The 25,160-nt window shown below is 51.7% G+C and overlaps 2 protein-coding genes across 8 annotated transcripts in view; one reads left to right on the forward strand and one right to left on the reverse strand.

Annotated features, from left to right (window-relative positions):
* The window catches only part of IL16 (interleukin 16), a 114,706-nt gene extending 101,248 nt beyond the window's left edge, over positions 1-13,458 (forward strand). For 4 of the 7 annotated variants that reach the window (XM_074399937.1, XM_074399941.1, XM_074399940.1 and 1 more), the window contains 7 exons: positions 1,006-1,144; positions 3,431-4,514; positions 5,361-5,529; positions 7,602-7,703; positions 10,033-10,291; positions 10,538-10,663; positions 12,975-13,458. In XM_074399937.1, the coding sequence (XP_074256038.1) occupies positions 1,006-1,144; positions 3,431-4,514; positions 5,361-5,529; positions 7,602-7,703; positions 10,033-10,291; positions 10,538-10,663; positions 12,975-13,168 (2,073 nt within the window). In that variant the 3' untranslated portion in view covers positions 13,169-13,458. The remainder of the gene's footprint in view (positions 1-1,005; positions 1,145-3,430; positions 4,515-5,360; positions 5,530-7,601; positions 7,704-10,032; positions 10,292-10,537; positions 10,664-12,974) is intronic. The other 3 variants (XM_074399938.1, XM_074399939.1, XM_074399943.1) reach the window with 1 other exon arrangement.
* Positions 13,459-14,556: 1,098 nt separating this feature from the next.
* STARD5 (StAR related lipid transfer domain containing 5) overlaps positions 14,557-25,160 on the reverse strand; it is a 49,884-nt gene continuing 39,280 nt past the window's right edge. The window contains exon 6 of the mRNA XM_003921678.4: positions 14,557-17,680. Within this exon, the coding sequence (XP_003921727.1) occupies positions 17,533-17,680 (148 nt within the window). The 3' untranslated portion in view covers positions 14,557-17,532. The remainder of the gene's footprint in view (positions 17,681-25,160) is intronic.

Consider the following 25,160-nt stretch of genomic DNA (forward strand, 5'->3'; position numbering starts at 1 on the left):
GTCAGATGGCCCGTCATTACACAAATCTGGAATTAACCAGAGGCGGCGTCCACCAGAGTACAGCAAAGTATTTCTCTTGCAGATGATCAAATACAGGTGGCATTATTCTGATGCTCTATGCCTTCTCAATCTTCTTTTTCCAGGTGGTATCATGTTTGGTTGGGCTGTGTCTCCGGAACACTCTTCTTCTGGCTCTCTGCCTGGAAAATTCTTACTCTGTTTATGAAGCAGACAGAAAGCCCTTCCCCACCTCTGGGTTAGAACTTGTCTCTCTGTTTCCTCGGGGCCCTGACAGCACCTTAAGCACACTGTGTGATAATCCAGACTCTTTGAGTATTGCATAGCTATTCCGAGCCTGGCCCATCTTGTCCTTAGGTTGATTGGAAGGGACCCAAGGCTGCATCCAGGCTCAGTGGTGGAAACAATTCTACAACAGATTGATGATGTCACCTTTGGTGCCACAGAGGGGAGCAATCGCACAGGTACTGAGTATCTGTCATCCTTCCCAGAAAGCTTACTAAATATTTGAAGAGTACTGAACAAATGACAGCAATTGACAAGCATTTTTCTCTGAGTGCTCTAACCTTGAGGAACACTAGCTAGCAGGTTAAAAACCTGCCACCTTTTTTCAACCCTGCCCTGTACCATCCTGGGGTGGGTAGTTCACGAAGATGCAGCTGTAACTGAAGCCATGCCAGTCCCTTCCAGACTCAAAGCCCTTTGCTGCTGTCACAAAGAGCCAGGGTCTTTGCGTACGTCCACAGTATGAGCCCATGTCCTGAATGCCAGGTTGCTGGGAGTCAAGGGCTGTTCTGCGTGTCTAGGAGATGCTGGCTCTGTCATGTCAGACCAAGGAGAAAAGAACCCTCTTTACAAGGCTGCTGATGAACTTCTCATTGAAAGCAGCTCCGTATCTATTTTTCCAACCCAATCAAAGCATGTCTCGCCTTATCACGGCTTAAGGCTACCGTTTTGACACAGTCTCGCTTCCTGTTTACACCACAGGAAGCCAGAGAGCTGCTGCCACAGGAAGACACAGCAGGGAGAAGCCCTGGTGCCTCTGCCAGCTGCCCAGGACCTGGTGTCGGCCCACAGACCACGTCCTCCACAGAGGGTGAGCCAGGGCAGAGAAAAGCCAGCCCAGGTAAGCTTCCAATGAGATCTTCCAAAAGGAAGGGTCTTTTGAAGAAAGGTGCAGGGATAAGATAAGAGCACGACTGGCCTGAGGGTCGGTGTGCTCTGCATTGACTCCACGGCTGGACCCAGCTGATCAATAGTCAGGAGTCCCGGGTGCTGGGCAGCGGCACTGGGAGTGCTGTCCAGGGTGTGGAGCCTCCCAGGTGGAAGGGTGATGCCATGCAGCAGGGAGGGAGGCCTTCTGGGTAGTCAGGAGGATGGAGCTCTCAGAAGAGGTCCAAAGGCATGCCCACCCAGCCATCCCGGGCAGCTGCCTCTAGGGTGCCCACATTCCCAGTTGCAACATTCCTGCTGCATTCAGGATTTCTGAGTCAGAGACTGCAGTGCCAGAAACGCATAAATAGAATTTGCCAGTGGTCACTTCCTCCATGAAGTGGACGGCAAGGGTGGACCCATGTGGTACACCTGGCAGTGCTAAGACATGGCTTGAATATTTGGTCTCTTGCTAGAGAGAGCATAGGACTTGGAGTCAGGGAATCCTGGGTCTGCCCATCATTAGCGTGACTCTGAGCAACCTGCTTTGCCTTTCTGAGCCCAGATTCACTCATCAGCTATGCGTGGAAGAGCACACGGGCCCCCAGCATGTGAGGCACTCAGAAAGCACACACTGAATGCTGGCTTCGTGAGGTCCTATGCTAGATGCCAGGGGGAGAGAGAAAGGGATGAGATGGGTCAGGTCCTGCCTCCACGGAGCAACTAGTAGGTGGCAGAAAATAAACATATAGACTCTACCCCATGTGACTATTTGAGAAACACTACGGGAAAAGTCCACGAAAGCCTTTTGGAGGGCGAAGGGAGGATTTGGAAAGATCTAGCACATCTCGTCTAGAGCAGAGGCCTGTGGGCGTGGCTCCTTTCACTTAGTCACCCTCACTGAGGAACATGCTAGCGAAAGCAAACGCCTCAGTGTTGAACTGGCAGGAACTTGTCACCCTAATCTGTAGTGGGCTTGACTGTGGAACCTCTGCCTCCTGAGTCTCACGACAGCCCCTTTTATAGCCAAGCCGTTCAGAAATGCAGAAACAGGCTGGAGGGCTGGGCCCACTTGCCAAAGGCCAGTCTCTCGGAACGTGCAGCATTTCTCTTTGATATCATCGAGGTGTGATGCTCCACGATTTCCTTCTTTTGGAACCTGGCATTGAGACAAGCGGCAGGAGGGATCAGAGTTCCTTAAACTGGGTTGCATTCCAGTAGCAAGCACCAAGCACTGCTCAGAACACACAGGCCAGCCTCCCTCTGCTCCTGGGAAAGAGTGCTGGGGCACAGTCTCCCCTTCCCACACAGATGTGATGCTGGTTCAATGCTGGCTTCTCAGAAAGGCTCCTGTGTGCTCCAGGGCACGCCTGAGGTCCTGGCTGGCACAGAACAGACTGCACATTGCAATCCCCTGCTTATCACATGCCCGACACTCAGGCCGCGTCCCGGGTATCTTCAATCAGTACCTAGGGGTGGGTGTCAGTATTTTTAGGACCCTCCAGATTCCAGTGTGTAGCTAAGGTGGAGAATCTTTGGCACCGATTTCTTTCTACCTGTAACCTTTTCCTCAGCTCTTGAGGGAGGGAAAACACTCCTTTGCTGAGCAAGCTGATCAATGACCTGCGTATAGGGAGAGCAGCAAACACAGCTTCAGGGCCAGGCAGGTGCATACGTGGGAAATGCCAGCTGGGTGAGAGGGAGTGTGAGGAGCTGTGGGGAGCTGCGGTGGCCCCGCTGGAAGGTGTGCACAGGCGCCGTGCTTTTTAATGACATGGGGAGGCCCAAGCACAGACAGCTGCCAACTTGTGACCTTTGTCTTAGAAGTTTAAACAGTACGAGAATTGCTTTGGCTTTTCCACATTTAACACGGTATCTCGGAGGCTCCTTAGTGCAGTAGAAAGGATGTAAACTTAGAGAGTCAGGAGACCTGGGGACTTGGCCTGGCACTGTCATCAGATGGCCCCTTACCCTTCTTGAAATGTAAAATGCCAGAGACCGGCCAGATGTTCTCTGAGTACCCTTCCTGGCCTAAATGCTAGGAAGCCATGAGGTTAACTCCTGCTTCTGGCTCTTCACTCCTGCCTGCTGGCAACCCAGTCGGGTAATAGCACTTGGAGCTCACCCACCTGGTGTCTCCCACTTCTGCCAGTCTCTGCCTCTTCAATCCATCTTGCTGTTCAACTTGGAAACTAGAATGTAGGGAGAAATATTACAGTATGATGTAACGCACAGCTTTTGGCCTCGTTTCTGCACGTAGTGACCCAAACGTCCCCGATAAAACACCCGCTGCTTAAGAGGCAGGCTCGGATGGACTATAGCTTTGATACCACAGCCGAAGACCCTTGGGTTAGAATTTCCGACTGCATCAAAAACTTATTTAGCCCCATCATGACTGAGAACCATAGCCACATGCCTCTCCAGCCCAATGTCAGCCTGAGTGAAGGCGACGGGACACAGGGCCACCCAGATGGGACCCCACCAAAGCTGGAGACGGCCAACGGTACTCCCAAAGTTTACAGGCCAGCAGACAGCAGCACTGTGAAGAAGGGTCCCCCAGTGGCTCCCAAGCCAGCCTGGTTTCGTCAAAGCTTGAAAGGTTTAAGGAATCGTGCTTCCGACCCAAGAAGGCTCCCGGATCCTGCCTTGTCTGTCCAGCCAGTGCCTGCTTCCAGGGAGCACCCGGGACCACACACCCAGGCTTCCTCCATCAAGCAGAGAATCAGCTCCTTCGAAACCTTTGGCTCCTCTCAACGGCTTGACAAAGGAGCCCAGAGACTAAGTCTACAGCTCTCCTCTGGGGAGGCAGCAAAACCTGTTGGGAAGCATGAGGGAGGTCGGCTTCCTGGACTCTTGGGCCGAGGAGCTGTACCCACTCTTGCACCCCAGGAGACTGAGCAAGTGCTGCCCTCGGGGTCTCCTGCAGCCTCTGAGGCCACAGACCCAGGTGTGTCTGAGTCCCCTCCCCCAGGGCGGCAGCCCAGTGAGAAAACTCTTCCTCCCAGCCCGGACCCGCTCCTAAGGCTACTGCCAACACAGACTGAGGAATCTCAAGGCCCAGTGCTCAAGATGCCAAGCCAGCGAGCACGGAGCTTCCCCCTGACCAGGTCCCAGTCTTGTGAGACGAAGCTACTTGATGAAAAGACCAGCAAACTCTACTCCATCAGCAGCCAAGTGTCATCGGCTGTCATGAAATCCTTGCTGTGCCTTCCATCTTCCATCTCCTGGGGCCAGGCTCCCTGCATCCCCAAGGAAGGGGCGTCTCCAACATCATTATCCAACGAAGACTCGGCTGCAAATGGTTTGGCTGAAACATCTGGCTCGGACACGGGGTTCTCGCTCAAGTGAGTTTCTATACCTAGTGTTTCTCTTCACCTCTCATCTTTTTCTTTCTCAACTTTCTTTTTAAAAAACAATTCTATATATAATTTAAAAAATTTCTCAGATATGCTGGCTAAAGGATTGTTTTGCCTTTACACGTGTGTGCAGATGTGTGTGTGTGCACACGTGTGTCTGTCTGTAGGTATTACACCCGTGCCTTCCCTATTAAGGAGTTTTCACAACACCTGGCTTCAGGAGGGCTGGGAGGTAGGGAAAGGGACTAGCTCCCTGGTGAATTGCTCACGGGGGCTGTTGCATGCCTGTGGAGGTTTGGAAGGCTGATGCACATCTAAAATGTCCTGCAGTTACTCTGAAAGACCACAGTGAGGCCAGGAGATTATCCATCGGGAATTTTTACTGCTCTCCAAAAGGAATCCACTTGCACTCTGCATGTGGGTTCAACTCCCTAGTCAGGGAGTTAGGGATAGCCCAGTCCCAGCTCAGGCACTGATTCTGACCGTGAGCAGGTTCCTTCCATGCTCACCCTCAGATTCCTCTTCAGCTGAAATTAGGAGGTGGATGAGACCTGCTTTGTAGAACCAGGGGACTGTCAGAGATGCCATGAGGCTCCTGCTTTAGGGATGGGGCTTGATCTTCCCTTTGATCAAAGTAGCTCTGCATTTATTCGTTGCATTTATTGTTCTTATGCTGCTGAGAAATACCTGTCAAGGGATCTACTCATACATTTGTTGCATTAAATAATACACACGTAAGTGCTTGGACACACCTGGGATACAGTAATTACACAATCACTGTTTGCTCTTTTTAATATGATGATTCCTACTGTGTGTTTTCTCTCCCTATGAAAGCCTTTCAGAGCTGAGAGAATATACAGAGGGTCTCACAGAGGCCAAGGAAGCCGATGATGGGGACCACTCTTCCCCTCAGTCTGGTCAGTCTGTCATCTCCCTGCTGAGCTCCGAGGAATTAAAACAACTCATCGAGGAGGTGAAGGACCTGGATGAAGCAACATTAAAGGTAGGTTTCGTTTGTAAGCACCTGCAGTAACCAATGGCTTATTATGGCTGTGTGGTCACCTTGGCTGGGCCAGAGGGGAAGTAGCTTGAGTCGCCTGCTGCCATCAGACCAGCCTGTGTCCTGTGATGGTGGGACTCTGTAGCACTTGACCACAGTAAGACCTTCCCTTTGAAAAGAGCTTTTTAGCTCATGAAACATTTTCAGTCGATTGACTTCTTGCGTCGTCTTTGGTCATTTTATAAATGAGAAAGGAAAGGCTGTCAAGGTTACAGAGCCTAGCTTTTCTATCTCCAAGTTGAAGTTCAGTGCTGTTTCCACATCCCATGGGCGGCTGGCCTGGCATGTGTCTCTAATGGGATGCTGCCCATGGTGAACAATGTGGGTCACAAGAGCTCTCACCTGGTGCTTTCATTATTTCCACTGTGCACAGAGGTGACTGATCCCAGGGCACACAAGGTCCCCACGCTTCAGCAAGTCATTCTCAAAGTCCCACTTCCCATACGTTTTCTGAGCATGACCCAAAGGGGTGTGGGGAGGAAGTGGCCAGGCTGAGCTGGGGCCAGCAGCCAGAGGAGCGTGGGCTCATGGGTCCTGCACCCTGTGGGGCTGCCCCAGGCCTACACAGGCTTTTGGTACTAGAATGATCCAGACTAGGGCGAGGATAAGGAGGTTCTTTTTCTATACAAGGAGACCTCATTCATAGCTGCAATTCCCACCTCAAGAGTGTGGGTGAGTCTGATGAGTACAAGGTGCTGCTGGGCTGAGATTCTTTCTCTGTGGCTCTCCCTCATCATCTGGGACCACCATCCCCCAGGACCTTACTCAGCACAAATGAAATAAGGGGCAAAGCATGTAAAACACAAGGAGCTGTCCGGCCCGCGCTGCTCTGGGGAGAATATTTGCTTTCTAGCCTTCTGCAAGGCAAGTAACCTCACACTTGAGTAAAAGTTGAGCGATTTGGGCTAGTGCTGGGGCTTGGAGGTGGGGGACGGGGGGGGTGCATATATCCTTCCATTCCTTTGGGTCTTAGGGGCTCCAGATCTTAGGATCATAGGGACAGCTGCAAGTCAGGTGCTCTAGTGACTGAGCCAGTGAATTCTTTGACATAAATTTACTCCTTAGTGCCAAGGTATAAACAGGTGGCCCAAGAGGCTGTAGGTATATTTTGTTTGATCTGCACATTGATTTAAAAAATATTGAATTCTAGATATTATAAAACCAGAATTGAAACCTGGACTTTTTTGGGAAAGTGGTCTGGTGGTGCTGGGTCTGTATTCCTACGTAGAGCTGACCCTCTGAGCAGATGGACTCAGCTCTCTGCAGTTCTCATCCCAAAACAGCTGCCCATTTTGCTCACTTCAGGGACCTGCCTGACTCCTACAGGCATCTGAGTTTGAGACCCCTGCTCTAGACTGGAATGGGAGTCTCTGTGTCCTGGCTCCATGCGAGCCCCCGTCTAGGCTAGGAAGTACTGCAGTACCGTGTGTGTAAGGGGGGGAGGAGGGGAAGACAGGGAGCGGGGGGGGGAGAGAGAGAGAGAGAGAGAGAGGGAGGGAGAGAGAGAGAGGGGAGAGAGAGGGAGGGAGAGGAGAGAGAGAGAGGGAGGAGAGGGAGGGAGGAGAGAGAGAGAGAGAGGAGAGAGAGGAGAGAGGAGGGGGGGAGGGAGGGAGGGAGGGAGAGAGAGAGAGAGAGAGAGAGAGAGAGAGAGAGACAGACAGAGAGAGACAGAGAGTGAGTCTGTGTGTGATCTGAAGTCCTACAACCTGACTTCATCCCACACTGTCCAACATGCTGTGATTTCTGGCTGACTTCCTGGCACCCTCCTCTGGGTGTGGATGGGGAGAGTGAGAGAGGAAAATAACTATGCTTGCTGTGTTACATATTTTTCTTTTAAGCTTCGCATGACTCGTGAAGAGTCCATTCTTTACAGATGAGGAAACTGAGGTTTGAGGTGGTGATATAACTTGGAGGCTGACCATGCTGGGGTTGGAGATAACACATCAGTCTGATGTTACATTGCTCATCCTCTTGCAGGAGTGTTTTTGAATGTATGTGTGTATTTCCTTCTGCAGCAGTTAGACAGCATCCACGTCACCATCTTACACAAGGAGGAAGGTGCTGGTCTTGGGTTCAGCTTGGCAGGAGGAGCAGATTTAGAAAACAAAGTGATTACGGTGAGTGGGCAGGTGAAGGGGCGTGGCGGAGCCAGAGGCAATGGCTCTGGGGAGGGGGCACACTTGCCAGGAAGGGACCTTGTGCTGGGGAAATGAGGAATGCATGACACTAGGCCACTGGGCAGGTCCTGTTCCCTCAGCACGTCCCAGAGCCTGGGGCCGCGTGAAAAGGGCGGCAGACCCGGCCATGGCCACCCTTTCCTGTGGGTCTCATTATTCTGGCTCATCCAATCTGATCAGCATGGGCTGCTACCTTCAGATCACCTGTACCTGACCCAGATGGTTTCTGGTTTTGCCGGTTTTCTGGAGCCCTGCCGTGTCTCCGGGTATCTTTTGTGTGGGCTGTGCTGGTCTCATCTGAATTTCCTCGCCCAGCTGAAGACAAACCCTCCAGTTCACAGCATCAGCCAGCATTAAACAGACCACACCCTCTTGCAGTGGCAATGTGGCACGCTCCCACCTGTCACTTCAGAGGCAGTCATGTGTCAGTGGTGACTTCCTTAATTTCTTGGTAAGTTCTCTACTACACGAAAAGCACATAAAACCGGTAAGTCTCTTTCTCTCACTGAGCACAGCTGAGTATTACGAAAAGGTTCCTGACCCTGTAGTTTACTTTCTGCTTGGAAAGAAAGGACAGCTCGCCTGTGAGAAGAGCACTTGGAATGTTCTTCTCTGTCCATGGGTAGCAACTTCTGCCCCTGCCATCTGACCAGGCACCCCTGGGACACTGCAGGCAATAGGGAACTAGGAGGAAGGAGCGCACGTTGGCCGAGCACATCCACGAAAACTCCGTGTTTCAGCGCTTCTCTTCCTTTCTACACTGATTAAAAGGGCACTAATACAGAGCACTGTCTATGGCCATGTTGACCACTCACTGACCATTCCTGGCATTTATGCTTCTTTTATAGAACAGGAACCTGAGGTTCAGAGGTGAGGTTCTGCTTCACGCTTGGGTTTTAGAGCCTGGGGATTCTAACCACGTCTAACCATGTAACAGAATTTTTCTTTTTTTTTGAGACGGAGTTTCGCTCTTGTTACCCAGGCTGGAGTGCAATGGCACGATCTCGGCTCACTGCAACCTCCGCCTCCTGGGTTCAAGCAATTCTCCTGCCTCAGCCTCCTGAGTAGCTGGGATTACAGGCACGTGCTACCATGCCCAGCTAATTTTTTGTATTTTTAGTAGAGACGGGGTTTCACCATGTTGACCAGGATGGTCTCGATCTCTAGACCTCGTGATCCACCTGCCTCAGCCTCCCAAAGCGCTGGGATTACAGGCTTGAGCCACTGCGCCAGGCTTAACAGAATTTTTCTAACACCAAAATAATTTAGAGAAGCAAAGAGCTTTGCTCCCATCATAGAAGCAAAACTATGGGTACATTTTAGTGGTATCCATGCATGCTACCAGTCAGTTCTTTTAATTATAACGAACCTCATTAAAGAGGCTGAGCTGAGACATGGGATTTTCGTGTGTGTTGATCCCACATATCTTGCAGAAAGGGGACCAAGGAGTCGTTGGAGGTAAAGACAGAATTTCTAGGGGAGGAGCTAGAAAAACATCTAGAACTGCCTAGGAGAGAGTTTCTCAAAATGCATTCTGCCAAGCGAGACTGAGAATTTCTCTACAAGAAAAGGATTCTTTGTTGAAATAGTTTGGGAATCCCTATAATACCCTGCCAATACTTAGAAATCTGCCATGCAAATTTGTATTATAGACTCTTTAATGCCTTTTGCTTTTTAAAAGTAGACCGTTTCAGAGCTTTTGTTTAACCCAGTTTTTCTCAAGTCTCTTTGATCTAAAAAATTTCTTGGCTGGGTGTGGTGGCTCACGCCTGTGATCCCAGCACTATCGGAGGCCAAGGTGAGAGGACTGCTTGAGCCCAGGAGTGCGAGACCATCCTGGGCAACATTGGGAGACCCTGTCTCCATTTTTTTAAAAAAGTAATAGGAAAAGCCCTTTTCTTACACAATACCCATTAATATGCCATAGTGTTTCGATAAAACGACTTTGGGGAATTCTGATCTACGGTAGGTGAGGCAAAAGATTTTAACCGGAATGCCAACTGGAATTGTGGTGATACAGTTTAAGACACTGTGTTGGGTTGGATTCTGAGGGCTTAGCTGGTCATTATTGCTGGTGATCTCTGCTCTGCATGGAGGAGGAGGGAATGCTAGCCTCTGTTCCAGCAGCTCTGATCTAGGATACAAGTACCTTTAATCCTCGTTGGCCTAAAAATCCTCTAGCATTGACTAACTGGTTCAGTCCTCATCCAGCAAGAATGTGGACTTGACTTGAGTGATTTCTGGTCCTGACTTCCTTTGGTTTGCTTAGGTTCACAGAGTGTTTCCAAACGGCCTGGCCTCCCAGGAAGGGACTATTCAGAAGGGCAATGAAGTTCTTTCCATCAACGGCAAGTCTCTCAAGGGGACCACACACAATGACGCCCTGGCCATCCTCCGCCAAGCTCGCGAGCCCAGGCAAGCTGTGATTGTCACAAGGAAGCTGACTCCAGAGACCGTGCCCGACCTCAACTCCTCCACCGACTCTGCAGCCTCAGCCTCTGCAGCCAGTGATGTTTCTGTAGATTCTAGTAAGTTCCCCACTCAGCGGAAGCCCCGTGGGCCACATCCTCTTTGGCCATTTGGGGCTGCTCAGTAATTTGTGACCCCCAAGAATGCATGGCCTGCCTCGTACGCCATCTGAGATGTATTCTGTGTTTACATGGGCCTGTGTGCAAACACGGAGGGTGGCACCATTCCGGGCTCACTTGAAGCCCAGGGTATCTGGGGTCTGGGAGAGGAGAGGACCCCTCACAGAGCCCTTGTGTTTTTCTCAGCAGCAGAGGCCACAGTCTGCACGGTGACACTGGAGAAGATGTCTGGAGGGCTGGGCTTCAGCCTGGAAGGAGGGAAGGGCTCGCTGCAGGGAGACAAGCCTCTCACCATTAACAGGATTTTCAAAGGTATGGGGCGTGTCTGGTTCTTTGCGTCTCTCCAGTTGTGGGCATGTGGCCAGACCCCCAAAAGGCTTCTGGGCACCTTCTGGGCTATGTTGGTTTCGTACAACCCCATGTCCACTTCATAGGCATGCTGGTCTTTTTAGGGCTCAATTCTGCTTTTTCTACTTTTTCTCCTTTGCTCAGACATCCCCTCAGCCCACCTCTGTTTTGATGGGTCCTCATAAGCACCTAAGTCCTGGACTTGGTTCAGGTTGGCAGAGCAGGACTCTAGAGTGAGGCAGTGAGGCACTGGCCTGTGGTATAAATTTTAAAGGGGTACCAAAATACTTAGTAACCCAGATCATTATGATTTTCATGCAGTGTGTTTTTAAAAAATTAATTTTAATCTGGGCACAGTGGCTCACAGCTGCAATCCCAGCACTTTGGGAGGCCAAGGTGAGCAGACCACATGGTCAGGAGTTCCAGACCAGCCTGGCCATACGGTGAAACTCCATTCCTACTAAAGATACAAAAAATTAGCTGAGCATGGTGGCACGTGCCTGTAATTACAGTTACTTGGGAGGCCGAGTCAGAAGAATGACTTGAACCCAGGAGGTGAAGGTTTCTAGTGAGCCGAGACTGCGCCATTGCACTCCAGCCTGGGCTACCCAGTAAGACTCTGTCTCCAAAAAAAAAAAAAAAATTTAGAAAAACATTTTGTTGAACAAAGTATCAGTGTTTAAATAACGACAGAGTCTGACTTTGTACTGCACAACCTGGTCTCATGTACCTTACCCTAGTCCTGACACATCCATTCCTGCCTTTATTTAAAATTTTGATATTTTGTTCCTCAGGGATTGGGGTACAAATCAGTCTGATATGGGGGTCACTTGCATTTCCCTGTGAAACTCATGAATGACTGTGGCTACCCTGTAAAACCCCCGATTCTTTGGTGTTCCTCAAATCGGAAGTCCCCAAGTCGCAGAGCAAGGGGTGTAGAGAGGCGTAGTGGACAGGGAGGCAATTGGACCGGGTTCTAGTCTCAGCTCTGCCTGTATCATGCTGAGTGACTGTTCCTTTCTGGGCCTGAGGCTCCTCATCCACAAAAGGAGGCAAAGAGGTACAGGTGTGTGTCTCAGGGCTCTTAGGACTGAGACCAGAAGGGACTCACCTCTGCCCTTTGCCCACCATGAGCTCCTGCTGCCGACTCGTTTGGTTAAAGTTCTGCTGTGGCTGTGGAAACTCAGAGGGTAGACTGAGGCTTACATGGCAGTACCCCCAGAATCCATGTTAACCCCAATTCTGGGAAAGATATTTCTAATTTTAAAGGTCAATTTGGAAGGAGCATTGGGTTCAATGTCAAGAGGACTGGATTCTAGTATGAGTTCTGCCACATGACCTTGGTGGCATGACCTTGGGCAAGTCACTTCACCAGCGTGGGCCCATTGGCTTAAATGCTTAAGATGAGACTACCAGCTGCAGGGTGATATGGGAGGGGGAGGTGCAGATTCTGGAGCCAGAAAGTCTGGGTTCCAACCCAGGGCCCACCACTTAGCCGCTATGAAGCTCTGGGCCAGTCACTGGAGTTCTCGGTTTCCTCACCTGTTAAAAGGAAACACAAACAATATATCCCTCATAGGATTACTGTCGTGAATGCAACGCCAATACCCTTTAGCTATAGCTTCATTATTGTTATCTTCTACTCTAATTTCAGGATTTGTGAAGATCACTGTGTCAAATGGAGGGAAATTTTTCTTTTAATATACACAGTAAAATAGCATCGCTTTCATATGCAGCTTTGAAATAGTGGGGGCCGTATTATGATTGTTTCCTTCTTAAGTGGGCACAGAGGACTTCATGCCACTCAGAGGCAACATCCATGTAAAGATTGTTGCACAGAAATCATACTAGCCCTCTTCCCATACCACCCAATGCTGCTGACTGCACCAGATGCGGAGAACCAATGTGAAGTGGGTAGGATATTGGTTCAGTGTCCATAGCAGGGTCCGGGCAGGACTCCGTTCCCCAGAGTCCTCTGTAAACTGTGGAAGGTGCTCCAGCCAGGCTGTGGCTTGGAGCTGCGTGGTATTTCCCTCTGCTGGGGACAGCCTGGGCTATCCCTTTCCAAGGGCCTGGTGCCCTGGAGCCTGGTACCCTAACCTCTTAGTCACCATCTTAATAGAGGCCTCAGTTTAGAACCACCACCAAGCACTCTCCCAAGGGATAGTACCCCATTCTCTTCCATGCTATCCTGGATCCTTGGAGATCAAGAATAGGGGGCAACTTTCTTGTTCCCCATCACCCATAGAATCCATTACCTTCTCCCTCATTTCAGGAGCAGCCTCAGAACAAAGCGAGACAGTCCAGCCTGGAGATGAAATCTTGCACCTGGCTGGCACTGCCATGCAGGGCCTCACACGGTTTGAAGCCTGGAACATCATCAAAGCACTGCCTGATGGACCTGTCACGATTGTCATCAAGAGGAAAAGCATGCAGTCCAAGGGGACATCAGCTGCTGGAGACTCCTAGGCAGGACGTGCTGAAGCCAAAGCCCAGAGCACACAGCTCAGCTCCCGTAACCGCTGATTCTCAGGGTCTCTGCTGCCACCCCACCCAGATGGGGGAAAGCACAGGGGGCTTCCCACTGACTGCTGCCCAGGCCCAGACCTTCTAGAATGCCACCCAGCAAAAGGGTTGTTTCAAAAGTAAGGGCAGGGTCACATTGGGATAGCTAATACAAATTGCAGACTGTGTATAAAGAGAGCTTAATAATATTGTGGTGCCACAAATAAAATGGATTTGTTACAATTTCATATGAATTTCATGCCTGGCTTTGCAAAATGTTTCAAGTATTGTAACGGTGTCACGATTCACCCCCGAACAGTGACATTTTCTCATGAATCTGCAACGTGGGCAGAGATTGGAGGGGGCAGCTCATCTCTGTTCCACTTGCCATCAGCTGGAATCATGCAAAGGTGGGGGCTGGGACCATGTGAAGGATCAGTCACTTATACATCTGGCCGTTGATGTTGGCTGTGGGCTGGGAACTCACCTGGGGATACTGGCCTGAATGCTTATAGGTAGCCTCCCCTTGTGGCTTGGGCTTCCTCACAACATGGTGTTTGGATTCCCAGGATGAGCAGATCAGGAGTGCAAGAGCCAGGTGGAAGGTGCATCCTGTTTATACCTTTGCCTTGGAAGTCACATAGCATCACCTCCACTATCCTCCATCAGTTAGAGCTGATACAAACCTGCCTGAGCTTAAGGGGAGAGAAAATATTGCTGGGGCCATTTATGAAAAACACAATTTGTCACATGAAACATTTGCAACATTGTTTTTGGTTGGATTGGAGAAGTAATCCTAGGAAAGGGTGGTGGAGCCAGTAAACAGAAGAGTATAGGTGAAGCAGAAAGCTCAAAGCATGGACAGGTGTGCCAACAGAAGGAACCAGTGTGTATGTGAGGGTACCAAATAAAAATTTCTACCACTTACCTGCCACAGGCCAAGCACTGTGCTCAGCGCTAAACGGACATTGCCTTTAGTGATCACAGCAGCTTCTGGTGTATGGTTCTGTGCCAGCAAACACTGTGGGCAGTAAATGCCTTATCCAGCTGGTGAGAGATGTGGCAGATTGAGGCCTTTCTTCTGTGATTTGGTAGAGACTATCAGCCCAAGGTGCTTTAAGTGCATAACATCATAGGGAATACCTGAGTACCTGGCCAAAGGGATATTTGGTTTGGTCGTCTCTGGATGCCCAATTGCCAAGCTCAGGACCAGGCAATGTGACTTTGCATCAGCAACAACCAGCATCCTTTGACTAGTCCTGGGCCAGAGTATTGGCCTCTCCCCAGCCCCAGCTCCTGTGAAGGAAGAATGTAGGGGAACACCTGGAAGGACCACAGATGAAACACAGTGGTAATTCTCAGGCTATCATCAGCGGGGCTGTATTAATGCAATCTGATGGCTTCTCTAGGGTCCACAGGAAGTGATGAATCTATTTCCCAGCAGTGGACTCAGAAAACCCAGCTGGGCTCCTAATCTTCCTGTAAACCCATTTAGCGGTTTCATTAGAGCAGGCGTTCAGCTCACTGTTCTATTCATCCCAAGGAATCACGGGCTTAGAGCAGTTTCTGTCCTGCTGCTTAACTTGTGCAGCCCATTCCATTCGGGATTGCCTCAAGCCATAGATAAGCAATTAGACAAGAACTTGGAGGTACCATTTGTATCTACTTTTTAGATTTAATAGAAACACTGAAGATGGACATGGTCTACCAACGAGAGATGTGATTCGATTCAACACTCCCTCCCCATGACCAGGGCTGGGCAAGGAGGCCACGTGATGTGGGGGGCACATTCCTTGCCTGCATAAACAGTGGCCTTCCCGAAAATCAGAATTGTTCTAAGTCTTATCAAGCAGCCAAGTGATGAAAGAGAAGGTGGGGACAGGGATGAGCATGGAGCTGGCCGTGGGCCATGACACCAAGAGACTCCTTGAGAGGCCAGGCAAAGCAACTGAAGGAGTGAGTGGCACAGAGCTGAGGACTAGGGATAGACGGAGCGGAGCCCATGGCCCTCCCAGTACCTCCTGTCTTGGCTGGTTTTAGAAGGTTCTCTCCTCTCCAAGGAGACACAACTCCTAAGGCTGGTGAAGACACAAGTACTGCCCATGTTTCTAATCTCGAGGCTGAGGTCTTCAGGGTAGGAATCAGCAAAAGGTCCTAAAACAAAGGCTCATCCATTTGCACTCCATGATGCTGGGATTTACACTTGAGGCTTAGCCTTGCTCGGCCAACTTCTTCAGAGCTGACAGGATGCAGGCCAGTGTCCTCCTCAAACACTTTAGCCATCACAACTGACAACTATGAAGTTGTCTTAACTTTCCATGAAAACAAATCTACGACTGGGTCTCTCCCAGGCAGCCCTAATTCTTTGCCTTGCCCAGCATCTTACTGATTCATACATTCTCTCACTCGTGTCAACACTCAAGAAGCAGGTTACACTGAGACTGGTACCACTGCCTCCATATTTTCTTTCAAAGACAAAGCAGATGCATTGACTGTTCAAGCGCACACTCAGCCCACGTGACAGAGCTTGGACTAGATGCATGTTTTCTGGCTCCTCAGCCAGGGCTCAGACCAGTCTACCCTAACGCAGTCACGGGGAGGAGCAGTGCGGGCACAGTGTGCCCCACAGGCCCAGTGAGATGTGCTCTTGGTTGGCTGGCTTTCACTTGGCTACACAGGGCTGTACAAGGCAGTCCCATCTTAGTAAGACCACTTCAGAGTATGGAGCTCGGAGGGGGCAGGCATGAAAGCTTCCTTGGCTAGAACACCTGTAATCAGCTGAACTCAGACCAACTCATGAGAAGTTGATACAGAACACTGCTCGTCACAGAGTACTTAATGAATGAATGAATTCTAGGTCAATCCAAGAGTCTGATTTCTTGAAAAGGGTGTTAGCTAAAGATCTTAGGCATGATTGTACAATCTGTAGTTGCAATAGAACACAGAAGGAGGAAGCTTTCTGCCCCCTTAACACTAAGCTGTTGTATTTTAAGGCTTGCTCACATCTTGGCACATTTAAGAGACAGTCACCTCAGGACTCAAAGACAGGGAAGTTACAGTAACAGGGGAAACATTTTCTGTCTGGAGGAGCAAAGGCTGAGAACACTGTGAAAACATCCCATGCACACAGTAGTAACCTGCGTAAATGCGATGTGAAGAATTTTAGTCAGACACATGTCTGTCTTACAAGGAAAGTAGCAGAGGTGCAGATGAGGTTGCTAGGGAATGTCAGAGTGTCCTTCTCTCGATTGGAGACAGGGAAAGGAAGGTGCGTGGCTGCTGAGGCCCCTTCCAGGTGGCCAGGCTGTGCTCCCTGGTTCTGATGATGTGCCTGGGTGGACATGGCCCCTGTGGCTTTGTGCAGTCTTGCAGCAGGATCTAGAGGGTGGGGGGACTTCCAGTCAGGGCTGCTAGTGGGAGGCTTTGCTCTTCCATCTTTCCTGATGGCAGGATGGTCCGGAGGACCTAGACCTCCTGCCTCTGCCTCCGTTTAACAGAGGACAAGGAAAGGGAAATGCCCAAGGGAAAGAAAAAGAAGGCTCTTCTCCCCAGGTTCCCCATGCAGACACGAGTCCACGCTCGGTTCAGAATTACTTCCAAGGAGAACTCAGCCCTGCCGCTGCAGATTTGGCCTGGAACAGACTCACACTGCCGGGTTTCACCGAGGACACGAAAGTCCACTCAGAAGGGATAAAGACAGAAAAACAAATTCAAACGGAAGAGGCACTGACAGTGTTTTTCCTTAATGCTTATCCCATTTTTAAACCATTATTTGCCAAGTTGACACCATTTTAAGGAAAAAAAAAATCTTTTGCAGCATTAGAGCCGTATACAAGGTTGATATCAGAAAAATATGTTTTTTCTGATACAGTCCTGCAGCGCGAGCGCGGAGCTATAGATGCTTAAAAGGCAACAGGGCCTGGTTTTCAGTGGCGATGGTGATTCTCTGTGACAGTCAGGGAAACGTGGCTTCTGAGAGTGACAGGCAAAGGAAGGATTGGGGCCAGAGTACCTCAAATGGTGTCCAGGCCGAGTCCTGGTCAGACGGTCAGAAGAATGGGTCCACCCTGCCAGGACAGGCGTGTTTGGACAACGGGCAGATAGAGTTTGGAGCACGTGAATGGTCATTACATGCCAACCCTGAGTGGGGCAGGAGGCAGGAAGGGTGGGCTGCAGCCTCTGGTTGGCATTCTCAGAGAAGCGCAGTCTGTCAGCTTGGTCCAAAGAGTAAACACAGGCCTTCGGGTGCTCCCAGGCTTCCTGGTGTCCCAACAGCTGGAGCTCCTTGATGAGTCACGGGGGTTCTTTGTCAACAAGTACTGATCACATTAGTCATGGAATTGCTTCACTGCTCTCTGAAGGTTGGCATAAAAGCGGGTCATACTGCGGGGGAAGAAGGATTCCACCACGTTCTGGGGGAGGTAACCACTGAGGTCGGTATGGAAGAATGTGACCAGGTGGGTCTTGGTGGGTTCCCTGTGAAGGCAATAGTAGAGCTGTGTTAATGAGCTGCAAGAGAGGTCCTGGGGACAAGTGCCAGGCAGGCGAGACGAGCCCAGCCCAGTGGAAATGGCCATCAGACAGGGATCGCGTCTCAGCCCTCACTGTGCCCTCCACCCAGGGGTCCTCTCTGGACCTGCTCATTTTCAGGATGGAAACACATCCGCTCGGGCATGCACTCCACAGCCCCTACAGGCCTCCAGGGAAGGAGGAGTCCCTACTCCCACCCCAAAAAGGTAGATTCACTCAGCAAATGCTTTGGGAGAACTTGCGTTGTGCCAGGTCCTGAGAGGAACCAACAGCTGCTGCCCTGCACTGTTTAGGGTGCGCAACCTCCCAGGGGCTCCTGCGACCCTTTCAAGGGGTCTGCAAAGTGAATCCTATTTTCATAACAACATGTGATTTGCCTTCTCTCACATACATACAGTGGAGTTTTCCGGAGGTTACTGATGTGTGATACTGCAACAGAACGCAGAAGCAAGTGTGAGCTTCTGTTCAGCCTGACGTGAAAGAGATGGGCAAAAACACAAAAGCAGTGCCGTGCTTTTCACACTCTTTGTTTTAAAAAATAGACTTTTTAAAAATGAAAATGTTACTTATGTTAATATGCAGTGCATTTTTATGTTAAAAATATTTAAACATTTCTCAAATTTCCCATTTACAATTTCAATAATCCCCATGAACAAAGGCCCTATGAAGGCCTCAAGTATATTTATGGGTATAATGAAGCCTTAGACCAAAATTTGGTGAAATGCTACTTAGAGAACTGGTGAAGAATTTGAGCACTTATGAAGGGACTTTGCCCAGGGATGGCAGGTGGCACAAACTCTGACTGGAAGTCGAGAATCAAAGGGGCGCACAAGGAGGAGATGTAGCACAACTTGGTAGGGACACGAAGCGATCTTCCCTGTGACAAACTTCCCACTGGCCAGGACAACAAGGTGGTATCGGCTTTGTGGAACACTTTTGGCATTTTATTTGAATGCAACTGTACATAGACTCAGCCTCACCAGGAATCCCAAGTAGCGCTGTCCCTGCCTATCTGAACTGTCCACATCCTCAGACTCACCAGGAACCCAAGGTAGCACTGTGCCTGCCCATCAGAAATGCAACTGTCCACAGCCTCAGCCTCACTAGGAACCCCAGGGAGCACTATGCTGGCCAATCAGAAATGCAACTGTCCAAACCCTGAGCCTCACCAGAAACTCCAGGTAGCACTGTGCCTGTCCATCAGAAATGCAGCTATCCACAGCCCCTGCCTCACCAAAAACCCCATGTAGCAGCATGCCTGCCCATTGGAAATGCAGCTGTCCACAGCCTCAGCCTCACCCGGAACCCCAGGTAGCACTGTGTCTGCCCATCAGAAATGAAGCTGTCCATAGCCTCAGCCTCACCAAGAACCCCAGGTAGCACTGTGTCTGCCCATCAGAAATGCAACTGTCCACAGCATAAGCCTCACCAGGGATTCCAGAGAGCACTGTCCCTAGTCTCAGCCTGACCAGGGACTGCAGGAAGCACTGTGCCTGCCAATCAGAAATGCTGCTGTCCACAGCCTGAGCCTCACCATGAACCCCAGGTAGACTATGCCTTCCCATCAGAAATGCAGCTGTGCACAGCCTCAGCCTCCTCAGGAACCCCAGGTAGCACTGTGCCTGCCCATCTGAAATGCAATTGTCCACAGCCCCTGCCTCACCAGAATTCCCAGATAGCACAGTGTCTGCCCATCTCCACCGTCCACAGCCTCCGACTCACCAGGGACCCCAGGTAGCAATGTGCCTGCCCATCTCAACTGTCTACAGCTTCTGCCTGACCAGGGACCGGAGGAAGCACTATGCCTGACCATCAGAAAGGCAACTGTCCACAACCTCAGCCTCAACAGCAACTCCAGGTAGCACTGTGCCTGCCCATCAGAAACGCAGTTGTACACAGCCTCAGCCTCACCAGAAACCCCAGGCAGCACTGTGCCTGCCCATCAGAAATGCCCACAGCCTCGGCCTCACCAGGAACCCCCAGGTAGCACTGTGCCTGACCATAAGAAATGCAGCTGTCCACAACCTCAGCCTCACCAGGAACCCCATGTAGCGCTGTGCCTGCCAATGAGAAATGAAGCTGTCCACAGCCTCAGCCTCCCCAGGAACCCCAGATAACACTGTCCCTGCCCATTTTAACTATCCATAGCCTGAGCCTCACCAAGAACCCCAGGTAGCGCTGTTCCTGCTCATCAGAAATCCAACTCTCCACAGCCTCAGCCTCACCAGAAACTCCAGTTACCACAGTGCCTGCCCATCAGAAATGTCCACAGCCTCAGCCTCCCCAGGAACCACAGGTAGCACTGTGCCTGCCCATTTGAAATGCAATTGTCCATAGCCCCTGCCTCACCAGAATCCCCAGATAGCACTGTGCCTACCCATCGCAACTGTCCACAGTCTGAGACTCACCAGGGACCCCAGGGAGCACTGTGCCTGCCCATCTCAACTGTCCACAGCCTCAGCCTCACGAGGAACCCGAGGAAGCACTGTGCCTGCCCATCAGAAATCCAACTGTGCACAGCCTCAGTCTCACCAGGAACTCCAGGTAATGCTGTGCCTGCCCATCAGAAATTCAGCTGTCCACAGCCTCAGCCTCACCAGGAACCCCAGGAACCACCGTGCCTGCCCATATCAACTGTCGACAGCCTGAGCCTCAACAGGGTCCCCAGGTCGCACTATGCCTGCCCATCTAAACTATCCACAGCCTCAGCATCACCAGGAACCACAGCTAGCACTGTGCCTGCCCCTCAGAAATGCAGTTGCACACAGCCTCAGCCTCACCAGGAAGCCCAGGTAGCACTGTGCCTGTCCATCTTAACTTTAAACAGCCTCAGCCTCACCAGGGATCACAGGTAGCACTAGGTGTGCCTATCTCAACTCTCTACAACCTCAGCCTCACCATAAACCCAAGGTTGCACTGTGCCTGCCCATCAGTAATGCAGCTGTCCACAGCCTCAGTCTCACCAGGAATCCCAGGTAGCGCTTGGCCTGCTCATCAGAAAAGCAACTATCCACAGTCTCAGCCTCACCAGGAACCCCAGGTAGTACTCTGTCTATAGATCAGAAATGCAGCTGTCTACAGCCTAAGCCTCACCAGGAACCCCAGGTAGTGCTGTGCCTGCCCATCAGAAATGCAACTGCCCACAGCATCAGCCTCACCAGGGAGTACAGGTAGCACTGTGCATGCCCATCAGAAATGCAGCTGTCCACAGCCTCAGCCTCAGCCTCACCAGGGACACAAGGGAGCGCTGTGCCTACCCATCAGAAATGCTGTGGTCCACAGCCTCAGCCTCACCAGGAAACCCAAGTACCACTGTGGCTGCCCATCTCAACTATCAACAGCCTGAGCCCCACCGGAAACCCCAGATAGCCCTGTGCCTGCCCATCTCAACTTTCGACAGCCTCAGCCTCACCAGGGATCCCAGGTAGCACCGGGTGTGCCTACCTCGACTCTCTACAACCTCAGCCTCACCAGAAACCCCAGGGAGCACTATGCCTGCCCATCAGAAATGCAGCTGTCCACAGCCTCAGCCTCACCAGGAACCCCAAGCAGCACTAAGCCTGACCATCAAAAATTCAGCTGTCCACAGCCTCAGCCTCACCAGGAACCCGAGGTAGCACTGTGCCTCCCTATCAGAAATCCAACTGTCCACAGCATCAGCCTCACCAGGATTCCAGAGAGCACTGTGCCTGCCCATCTCAACTGTCCACAGCCTCAGCCTGACCAGGGACCACAGGAAGCACTGTGCCTGCCCATCAGAAATGCTGCTGTCCACAGCCTCAGCCTCACCAGGAACCCCATGTAGCCCTGTGCCTGCTGATGAGAAATCAAGCTGTCCACAGCCTCAGCCTCCCCAGGAACCCCAGATAACACTGTCCCTGCCCATTTCAACTACCCACAGCCTGAGACTCACCAAGAACCCAAGGCAGCACTGTCCCTGCTCATCAGAAATCCAACTGTCCACAGCCACAGCCTCACCAGGGACCTCAGGTAGGACTATGCGTGACCATCAGAAATGTTACTGTCCACAGCCTCACCCTCACCAGAAACCCCAGGTACCACTGTGCATGCCGATCAGAAACACAGCTGTTCAGAGCCTCAACCTCACCAGGATCCCGAGGTAGCACCGTGCCTGCCGATCAGAAATATGGCTGTTCAGAGCCTCAGCCTCACCAGGAACCCGAGGTAGTACTGTGCCTGCCCATCAGAAATCCAACTGTCCAGAGCCTCAGTCTCACCAGGGACCCCAAGTAGGACTATGCCTGCCTATCAGAAATGCAGCTGGCCACAGCCTCAGTCTCACCAGGTACCCCAGGTAATGCTGTGCCTGCCCATAAGAAATTCAGCTGTTCACAGCCTCAGCCTCACCAGGTACCCCAGGTACCACTGTGCCTGCCCATATCAACTGTCCATAGCCTGAGACTCAACAGGGTCGCCAGGCAGCACAATGTCTGCCAATCTAAAGTATCCACAGCCTCAGCATCACCAGGAACCACAGGTAGCACCATGCCTGCCCATCAGAAATGCAGCTGTCCACGGCCTGAGCCTCACCACAATCCCCATGTAGCACTGTGCCTGCCCATCTCAACTGTCCACAGCCTCATGCTCACCAGGGACCCCAGGTAGCACAGTGCCTGCCCATCTCAACTGTCTACAGCTTCAGCCTGACCAGGGACCACAGGAAGCACTGTTCCTGACCATCAGAAAGGCAACTGTCCACAACCTCAGCCTCAACAGCAACCCAAGGCAGCACTGTGCCTGCCCATCAGAAATGCAGTTGTACACAGCCTCAGCCTCACCAGTGATCTCAGGTAGCACTGGGTGTGCCTACCTCAACTCTCTACAACCTCAGCCTCACCATAACCCAAGGTTGCTCTGTGCCTGCCCAACAGAAATGCAGCTGTCCACAGCCTCAGCCTCACCAGGAAACACAGGTACCACTGTCCCTGCCCATTTCAACTATCCACAGCCTGAGCCTCACCAAGAACCCCAGGTAGCGCTGTTCTTGCTCATCAGAAATCCAACTCTCCACACCATCAGCCTCACCAGGGACCACAGGTAGGACTATACCTGCCAATCAGAAATGCAGCTGGCCACAGCCTTAGCCACACCAGAAACCCGTTACCACTGTGCCTGCCCATCAGAAATGTCCACAGCCTCAGCCTCCCCAGGAACCCCAGGTAGCACTGTGCCTGCCCATCTGAAATGCAGCTGTTCACAGCCTTAGCCGCACCAGGAACACCAGAAAGCACTGTGCCTGCCCATGTGAACTTTCCACAGCCTCCGTCTCACCAGGAACACCAGAAAGCACTGTGCCTGCCTATCAGAAATGCAACTGTCCACAGCCTCAACCTCACCGGTGACTACAGGTAGCACTGTGCCTGGCTGTCAGAAATGCAACTGTCCACAGCCCCAGCCTCCCCAGGGACTCCAGGTAGTGCTGTGCCTGCCCATCTCAACTGTACACAGCCTGAGCCTTACGAGAAACCCCATTTGGCAGTCTGTCTGCCCATCTCCACCATCCATAGCCTCAGCCTCACCAGGAACCCCAGGTAGCGCTGTGCCTGCCCATCAGAAATACAGCTGTTTAGAGCCTCAACCTGACCAGTAACCTGAGGTAGCACTGTGCCTGCCCATCAGAAATCCAACTGTCCACAACCTCAGCCTCACCAGGGACCCCAAGTAGGACTATGCCTGCCGATCAGAAATGCAGCTGGCCACAGCTTCAGTCTCACCAGGAACTCCAGGTAGCACTCTCTCTACAGATTAGAAATGCAGCTGTCCACAGATCAGAAATGCAGCTGTCCACAGCCTCAGCCTCCCCAGGAACCCAAGGTAGCGCTGTGCCTGCCCATCAGAAATGCAACTGTCCACAGCATCGACCTCACCAGGAACCCCAGGTAGCGCTGTGCCTGCCCATCAGAAATGCCGCTGTCCACAGACTCAGCCACACAGGAAACCCAGGTACCACTGTGGCTGCCCATCTCAACTATCCTCAGCCTGAGCCTCACCAGAAACTCCAGGTAGCACTGTGCCTGCCCATCAGACATGCAGCTGTCCATAGCCTCAGCCTCACCAGGAACCCCACGTAGCACTGTGCCTGCCCATCTCAACTATCCACAGCAGGAGCCTCACAAGAAATCCTAGGTAGCACTGTGCCTGCCCACCCATCTCAAGTGTCCGCAGCTTCAGCCTGACCAGGGACCACGATGCACTGTGCCTGCCCATCAGAAATGCTGCTGTCCACAGCCTGAGCCTCACCAGGAACCCCAGGTAGCGCTGTGTCTCCCCATCACAAATGCAACTGTGCACAACCTCAGCCTGACCAGGGACCCCAGGTAGCACTGTGCCTGCCCATCTCAACTGTACACAGCCTCAGCCTCACCAGGGACCCCAGGCAGCACGATATCTGCCCATCAGAAATGCAGCTGTCCACAACCTCAGCCTCACCAGGAACCTCAGGTAGCACTATGACTACCCATCTAAACTGTCCACCGCCTCAGCCTCACCAGGGACTCTAGCTAGGACTATGCCTGCCCATCAGAAATGCAGCTGTCCACAGCCTCAGCCTCACCAGGGACCCTAAGTAGCGCTGTGCCTGCCCATCTCAACTGTCCACAGCCTCAGCCTCACCAGGAACCCCAGGTAGCACTGTGTCTGCCCAGCAGAAATGCAACTGTCCACAGCTTCAGCCTCACCAGGGATTCCAGAGTGCACAGTGCCTGCCCATCTCAACTGTCAACAGCCTCAGCCTGACCAGGGACCGCAGGAAGCACTGTGCCTGCCCATCAGAAATGCTGCTGTCCACAGCCTCAGCCTCACCAGGAACCCAGTTAGCACTATGCACGACCATCAGAAATGCGGCTGTCCACAGCCTCAGCCTCACCAGGAACCCCATGTAGCGCTGTGCCTGCCGATGAGAAATGAAGCTGTCCACAGCCTCAGCCTCACCAGAAACCCCAGATAGCACTGTCCCTGCCCATTTCAACTATCCACAGCCTGAGCCTCACCAGAACCCCAGGTAGCACTGTTCCTGCTCATCAGAAATCCAACTGTTCACAGCCTCAGCCTCACCAGTGACCCCAGGTAGGACTATGCCTGCTGATTAGAAATGCAGCTGGCCACAGCCACAGCCTCACCAGAAACCACAGGTACCACTGTGCCTGCCCGTCAGAAATGTCCACAGCCTCAGCCTCAACAGGAACCCCAGGTAGCACTGTGACTGCCCATCAGAAATGCAGTTGCAGCCTCAGCCTCACCAGGAAGCCCAGGTAGCACTGTGCCTGTCCATCTCAACTTTCGACAGCCTCAGCGTCACCAGGGTTCCCAGGTAGCACTGGGTGTGCCTATGTCAACTCTCTACAACCTCAGCCTCACCATAAACCCAAAGTTCCACTGTGCCTGCCCATCAGAAATCAAGGTGTCC

This window comes from Saimiri boliviensis, chromosome 5 (assembly GCF_048565385.1).
Source record: "Saimiri boliviensis isolate mSaiBol1 chromosome 5, mSaiBol1.pri, whole genome shotgun sequence".
Classification (NCBI taxonomy): domain Eukaryota; kingdom Metazoa; phylum Chordata; class Mammalia; order Primates; family Cebidae; genus Saimiri; species Saimiri boliviensis.